The 7,529-nt window shown below is 53.6% G+C and overlaps 1 protein-coding gene across 3 annotated transcripts in view; it reads right to left on the bottom strand.

Moving 5' to 3' along the window:
- Positions 1 to 4,755: 4,755 nt before the first annotated feature.
- The window catches only part of ANKRD33B (ankyrin repeat domain 33B), an 86,066-nt gene continuing 83,292 nt past the window's right edge, over positions 4,756 to 7,529 (bottom strand). For all 3 annotated transcript variants that reach the window (XM_005556596.5, XM_045393546.3, XM_073993148.1), the window contains one exon: positions 4,756 to 6,495. In XM_005556596.5, the coding sequence (XP_005556653.3) occupies positions 5,654 to 6,495 (842 nt within the window). In that variant the 3' untranslated portion in view covers positions 4,756 to 5,653. The remainder of the gene's footprint in view (positions 6,496 to 7,529) is intronic.

The raw sequence follows: 7,529 nt of genomic DNA, 5'->3' as shown, positions 1-7,529 counted from the left end.
GCAAATCCCCAGGGAGTGTGCTAGAATTTCCCCAAATACTGCAAAAGGGAAAAAGTGCTTGCGCTTTATCATGTGAAAGACTAATGGTGTCTAGGAGCTGACACAGCACAGGGGGACTCTGACCACTCAGGAACAGTGAGCTGTGTCAGGACGGAAATGAGCAAGCCAGAGTCTCCGGTGCACCTGGGGAAAGAGTAGCGCAGGGCGCACATCAGGGCTGTGCCTCACTCCGCAGAGCACACTCGGGTCCCCAGGGTACAGATGAACAGCAGCCTTCCCACGTCATGTAGTGTGGACAGCGGGGCTGGGGGGAATGTAGTGCTCTTGCAGGCGGGCTACCAGGGATATGGCAGACCCACTTTTCAGGGCCCATTCATTTCCTCTCTGGGATGCATTTCATCATAATCACTCAGTACCCACGCTTCTTCCCAACAGCCTGGAAACAGCAGGCTGTGCATCCTTTTCAGGCCTGGGGCCTGGCCCTACTCCAGGGGCTTCTGTTTCACTCACAACAGCCTCATCTCCACTCCTGAAACCTGGTCACCACCAACAGCAGGGAGAGAAGCGGGCAGAGGGGCCTAGCATGGCCCTCCTGCATCCATAAATCCTATTTTCCAACCGAAATCACGGACTCCCTCTCTCCCGCTCCCAGGAGGAGCCTCTTGCCTCAGGAGTGGCCACGCTGAGATGACAAAGCCATTGCAATTCTGATCTCCATAGTCCTGAGGTCTCCAGTGCTGCCAGGAGTCTGTCAGGAGGAGCTTGACAGGACGGAAGACGTCCACGATGTTCCCAAGTGCAGCCAAGGGGCAGCCTCTGCACACCGAGGTAATTCCAGATGAACGGCTCCAGGCTGTTCCCTCCTCCTTTCTGGTGAGTTTAGTGCTGGGCTGACTGTAGAACACTTTATTCACAGAAACAAGTAGAAACAATTGTCACTCTTAGTTCATGTGCTCCAATGTCAGACCGGGAGCAGCCGGTTCCGGAGGGAAGAGAGAGGACTGGCCTATCTGTGTTCTCATCAGCCGCCTCCATGCACACGGAGGTGGATTTCATTGTTGTTGATACACATGTTCCATCCACAAGAGGCAACTCAGAGGGACTGAAGCGACTTCACGCCCACCCCAAAGCCGTTTCTGCCACCAAAGTCCCCGATCTAGAATCACCAAGAAGTCTCCATCAAGGGTAAGCCCCAGGTATCTCAGTTGTTACCAGCAGCATCGACATTGTCTGAGAAATATTTTTTCTGTCCAGTTAAAGCATAATTTACTCAAACACTAAAAGGTAGTAAAATAGACTTCAACTTTTCCTCTATTTTTATATATAAATTTATATATAAATCCCTGAGAAGGTACCTGTCAACTTGAAATTCACTATCTACAGTTAATCAACATCAGGGTGCAGGCAGGGACCCCAAGTCCCATCCCTTTGCACAGCAGGGGCTGCGCTGTCCTGGCGGGAGAGCGAACCAGGCCTCCCTTCCGAGCGAAGAAGAGGCGGTGGGAGAGGCACAGCTGTGGAGGAATTCGAAGCCATCAGCGCAGACCCTAGCAGGCCTGCCACTCATTCAGTCTGGGGTCTAGGAGGTCCCACCATGATAACCCCGCAGGGACACCACATGCCTCGCAGAGGCCCTGGCTTTTCTGTCCTTGGTAGACCTTAGTGTAGGTGGTGCCAGGGATGATCAAGAACTTAACCAGCTGGGAGAAGAAAACAGGCAAAGGAAGGAAAGGCTAATGAGGAAGAAGAGATGAGGTGATGGGGGCAGGAGAATGTGGAGGCAAAGCCAGAGAGGGCACTGCCGTGGCCACTGACAGAAGAGGAGAAGGGGTCGGTGCTCATCGGTCCCCTCCTCCCTGAACCACATTGGGGATGCAGGGAGGGTGAGCCCTCGGTGAGTGAATGCAGCTGTTCAAAGCAACGAAAATAGACAAAAATGAAAAATGTTCTCTGAAGACACTAGGCTTTTGGAGAGGCCACTGTGAGACCCCTGACTGCCAGATACCCAGCAGTGCTGAGTGGGGATGGGACAAGAAGCCTGCCCCTCCCAGCCCTGTCCACATCCTGAGACCGAGGGGCCTGTGTCACCAGTACCTAGGGCTGGAGGAAAGGGCTTCCAAATGGCTCAGGAAGATGAGGGGGTGTTTCTCCCCACCTCTATGACCAGATGACCACACCTCCCGTGAGGAATCCCTTACCCAAAAGAAGTGAACATAATAATGTTGCTTAAGTATAAACTGACCCGTCAGGTCACCCCGACACTGACTCCATGACACCCCCTCAAGGTGGCTCTGTTTCCCCATCATCTGGGCTTCCCTCCCTGGTCTCCTGCACTCCCTGAGCCTGACTGAGGGCCCACCTGTCCCCTCTGTGCCCACTCCAAAGAGAACAAGAAACAAAGAGCAGAAGGCCCCCCACAGGTCAAGGCTAGAGGCTTGGCAACACTTCCTTGACTTGAAAAATTCCTCTACTAGCAAATCTGCTTCCACATGGCAAAAATGAGAAGTGCTGGGCCAGCAGCCATGAGCACAGCTGCAGGAGCTGACTGGACCCACTGCATGGGCCAAAGGGAAGGGCTGTCCACAGGCAGGCTATGGCTAGAATGAGTCTAGAGAGGGACTGGGGAGAGTCTCCAACTCAATCAGGAATGACCCTTCTTTCAGTTGGGTCTGGCAGGTTTTCAAAATCCAATCTTTCCACTGAGGCCACACCAAAGCTCCCCGGGAGGTCAGGCTTCCCCCCATGCAGCTGTCGTTTTTCCCTCAAGTTGCAAACACTGGCCAGGTAACAGCAGCTTCCACTCACCAGGCAAGTGGCCAGCCCTCCTTCAGGTTTGCCAAAGAAATCCATGTCCTGCCCCACGCTTGTTGGCTCAGCAGGCTTTTCAAAATGCAGGTATCTCTAGAGCTGTTTTGTGGACACCAGGAGCATCACTGGACAAGCCCTTTGCTGGCCCCAGAGTATCCTGTGTACCTGGATGAGGCTGGAACACATTGGAGGCAGGGCCGTAACACGCCCACTCCAGAACAGCGTGGGACCTGGGGAAATCACCAGTCATTTGCTGTCCCATCACTGCTGTTCCACACAACCCTGGAGACTCTGAGCATGGGTTGTGGTGAGGTAGCAGCTGGGCAGGACCAGAAATGTCCATTTTTGATATGGAAGCAGCAGACACCCAGGCTTGGGGTAGAAGTGGGGGCTCCATACCACTCCCATACCATTGCCAGGAATGCCTGGCAACCCACCAAGGGTCAGATGCCACGTCAGCCCAAGCAGAAGCTGCCTGGCCCTGGCGGTTCCAATGACAATCAGACATTCTTGGGAAGGTGGAGCCTTTGCGGGAGCTCAGAATGGGTGTCCTCCCGAAATCACTATGTTAGAGCCGCAGTTCTCAATGCAGGCTGCAGTGCAGTCACCTGCAGAGCTTTAGGATGCTCCCAGGGCTCAGCTCCTGGGACCAGGACCTTGAGAACTTTCACAGCAGGGGTAGCCGGTGTTGAGAAGTGTGCCTGGGAGACCACGTGGCACTGCCTGGCTGGGTCCTCGGCTGACAGAGGTGAGGGTGGGGCTCGTGGTGTCTTGGTAATGCTGTGAATTATGTACGTGTGGCAGGAAGGTGCCACATGCCAAAGGAGTCAGAAAAGACAACCCCCAAAGATAACCAGTCTCAGTCACAGTCCCCACCTCCTCAAAGGGGACATGGCCAATCCCAACTCCTTGGCCACGAGAGTGACCCACAGTCAACTAATATCTGCAGTTCTCAAAGAGGGTCCAGTCTCCTGCGGCATTCATCACGGTACCTTTCTGGGATTAAGGAGGAACTCACTGCAATCTGACCTTAAACACTGTATCATCATCGCACCAATCTTCCATTAACCTGGGTGCAGCCTGCAGTCCTGTTCAATGGAGTTTTTGGAGAGGCCAGTTTAGGATCCCTGGTTGCTCGATGCCTGATGGTGCCAAGTGGAAGGGAGTATGGAGAAGCCTGCACCAGCCCTGCCTGCGTCCTGAGACAGACACTCTGTATCACGATGTATCTAGGGTTATTAGGGTTATAGTACAGAGCCTCCAAATAGGCCTGTGATCGTGCGTGTCCAAGTATTTAATACTGAAATAAAGTGCATATGTGACAGATACTCTACAACCCACACAGCCAGAGCCATTAGAATTAGAAGCTCCTGCCTGAGTTTCCAGCTTTCATACCCTGCACTGCCAAATTAGAATGCTGCAAATCTGATAATGATTAAAAATACAAAAATATGCAGAAAACCCCCTTTGATAAATTCAAATTTGATCACCGAGAAAAGTGATCTTCATGTCACCTTGGAGAGAAAAGTCATCTCCATGTGACTTTGGAGATAAAAGTGTGGATTTAAAACCCTCACCAAGAGCTTGTGACCCAAGGCAAATCACACCCGTGCCCTGCCCTGCTCAGGGCCCCGCATCTTGGAAATTCTATGAGGTCGGCATGAGGATGAACTAAACACCAAGTGCAGTCCTCAAAGGAAAAGGAAAAGAAATACCCACACAAGGGACTCTTTGGAACTGAGCCTGGAGGAGGGGGCTGCCCCGTCTACTCCAGGAGAATTTGCCGAAAACAAGTCTGTTCCCCATTCCATTCTCTCGCCTGTTCTACAAATCGCCTCCTCCCCATTCCTGTAATTTGTATCATTCTGGGCTCCTGACTCTTGTTGCATCTTTTTGACGTATTAAGGATATCTGGATTTGAATTACTTAAGAGCACATATGGCTTAATTTTGTATTTCTGGTAATCATTTATTAAATTTGCCCCATTTTATCGAATGACAGTTTTTTTCTCATATCTATTTTTAATGTTAAAGATTTCCTATCCAGTTTATCTAAAACCCTTTGCTTAAAATGAGTTTAATTCTAGCAATAAATAGATGTTTATCTCTCCATTGTTTTATAATTTGACAATATGTTTTCCCTCAATATATTACTGAATGGATAAGAGTTTTAAAAAGATACAATAACATCTGATCTCTCTGTCTCACCTGATCATGTGGCTGAACGAGTCAATGCCTCTGTCAAACAGAACTATCTGGCATCACTTAAGCTAATTAGTAAGAACATCCAGTGCACACCTACACCCACGAGGAGGAGAAAAGACCAAACAATCAAAAAGGGGGAGAATCCCATGATGTCTGTGTGAACTCATACAGGTATCATGAATACTTATTGCTAGAAACAGTATTTTAAACAAAAGGTCTTCAGGCAAGTGTATTAAAACTGCCTTGGATATAAGGGGCCCTATCACTTGTAAAACGTTGCAAATTTGATAAATAATGATTAAAAATACAAAATTACGCAGAAAACGCCCTTTGATAAATTGATCTTAAAAAAAAAAAAAAAAAATCCTAATTGAGGTTCTCTAAATGGAGCCTTTTAGGCAACGTGCCCGCTAGGTGTACTGATTGCTAGGAGGGCTGGTGACAGGCGAATCGATGTGGCTCTCCCAGCCCTCTCCTGGAAGCAGCCTGGACAGACAGCCTGGAAATGCGCGTGACCCCGTGGTCCATGGAGCGTCCGTGGCGCGATGCGCAACGAGGCCGCCTCCTTCTCCGCAACCAGCCCCGCGGCCTCGCCCCGGACCCGGCCCCTGCCCCGGCCCCCACGCCAGGCACACAGGCCCTCACGTCCTCTTCTTCCAGGGCGCGGAGCGCCTCTCCTTATGCGCCTCGGCCTGGCGCTTCTTCTCGGCCTCCTCTGCCTTCCGCTTCTCCTCCTTGGCCTCCTTGTACCGCCACTTGGGGATCTGCAGGTGGCCACTGTCCTTGGTGCTGCCCTTCCGCGCCGGCCGCTCGGGCTGGAAGGTGGGTGCCGGCGCCTTGCTGACTCGGACCCGGGGCACCACCACGCCGGGCCTCACGCTTCTCCGCCGCAGGCGCTGCAGGGGCAGGAGGCTGGCCTTCCGCGAGGAGGGCGCGGCGGGGCCCCGGGACGGGGGCGGGGGGTCGGCTCTCGGGAAGCCCTCCCGGCAGTGCACATCCTCCGTGCCGGTCTGCCCGCGTTGCCCTGCGCCTCCCACCTCATCCGCCTCCTGCGCCTGGGGGCCCCGCGCCGCCCGCGCCGCCAGGATCTCCTGCACCGCCAGCCGCCTCTTCCCCACGCACGGGGGGCTCTCGGGGCACACGGTCTGGCACACGATGGCCACGGCGGGGCTGTAGAGGCTCGTGGTCATCCGGACCATGTGGTCCAGGGCACCCCCGTCCTCCGGGCCCCGCATGGTGCGCGGCGTCAGCGCGGACAGCACGCAGTCCGTGAGCCTCTGCAGGCAGTTCTTGGAGCCCGCGGGCTTCCGCGCCGCTTCGGGGGGCGGCGGCAGCTCGGGCCGGTACTTCTCCCAGAACTGCTCCGGGCAAGGGCGCTCCAGCAGCCTCTGCATGAGGCGGACGGCATCCACGCGGCCCGTGTAAGTGGCCCATTCCTGCGGCGACATCCCACGGCGAGGGTCCCTCGCGTGGACATCCGCCCCTGCAAAACGCAAAACACACACAGGAGTGGGTGGCGGCAACAAGGACTCCTCCCTCCCAAGGCAGAGCCTGGGGCAAAGCCGAGCCTTCTAACAGAGGGCACCCTAGACCCGGCCACTGCGCGAACCCTGCGCTTATCGGAGCACCCAAAGTTGGGCCTGGAGTGCAGTGATGGGAACACGGCCCACTGCAGCCTCGACCTCCTAGGCTCAAGCCATCCTCCCAAGTCAGCCTCCCGAATAGCTGGGACTACACCACGGCCCACCTGTAGAGATGGGGCCTTGCTCTGTTGCGCAAGCTGGTTTCGAACTGCTGGGCTCAAGCAATTCTCGCGCCTCCACCTTCCAAAGTGCTGGGATTACAGGAGTGAGCCACCGTTGCCCAGCCCAGTCCAGCCTGCCTTTTAAGTGCTCCATTTGATTATCTGTCTTGAATGAAACCCTGCCTGAATTCAGCACCTACATTACAGATTTTTTTTTTTTTTTTAGATGGAATTTCGCTCTTATTGCCCAGGCTAGAGTGCAATGGTGCGACCTCGGCTCACCGCAACCTCTGCCTCCTGGGTTCAAGCGATTCTCCTGCCTCAGCCTCCCAAGTAGCTGGGATTACAAGCATGTGCCACCACAGCCGGCTAATTTTGTATTTGTGGTAGAAAGGGGGTTTCTCCATGTTGGTCAGGCTAGTCTTGAACTCTTGACCTCAGGTGATCCGCCCGCCTTGGCCTCCCAAAGTGCTGGGATTACAGGCATGAGCCACCACACCCGGCCAAATTACAGAATTTTTTAAAGAAATAAGATCCTATAGCTTTCTGTCAATGGAGAGAAGAACAGACAATAAAGCTGCCTTGGATACCTGAATGCTGTGGTTAGAATATTCTAAAATACGACTAGTAACAGTCACTCACAAAGTGCTGGTGCCCCAGCTGTGGCCTCACTCTGAGGACTGCCGTGGGTCCTGGACTGTGGGAAATGGGTGGTCCTTTGCTTCTCCCACTGCGGACTAGCTGGCCGAGCTCTGTCTATCTTTAACAGATGG

Source organism: Macaca fascicularis, chromosome 6 (assembly GCF_037993035.2).
Source record: "Macaca fascicularis isolate 582-1 chromosome 6, T2T-MFA8v1.1".
NCBI lineage: Eukaryota > Metazoa > Chordata > Mammalia > Primates > Cercopithecidae > Macaca > Macaca fascicularis.
This window is presented reverse-complemented; position numbering and strand designations above follow the sequence as displayed.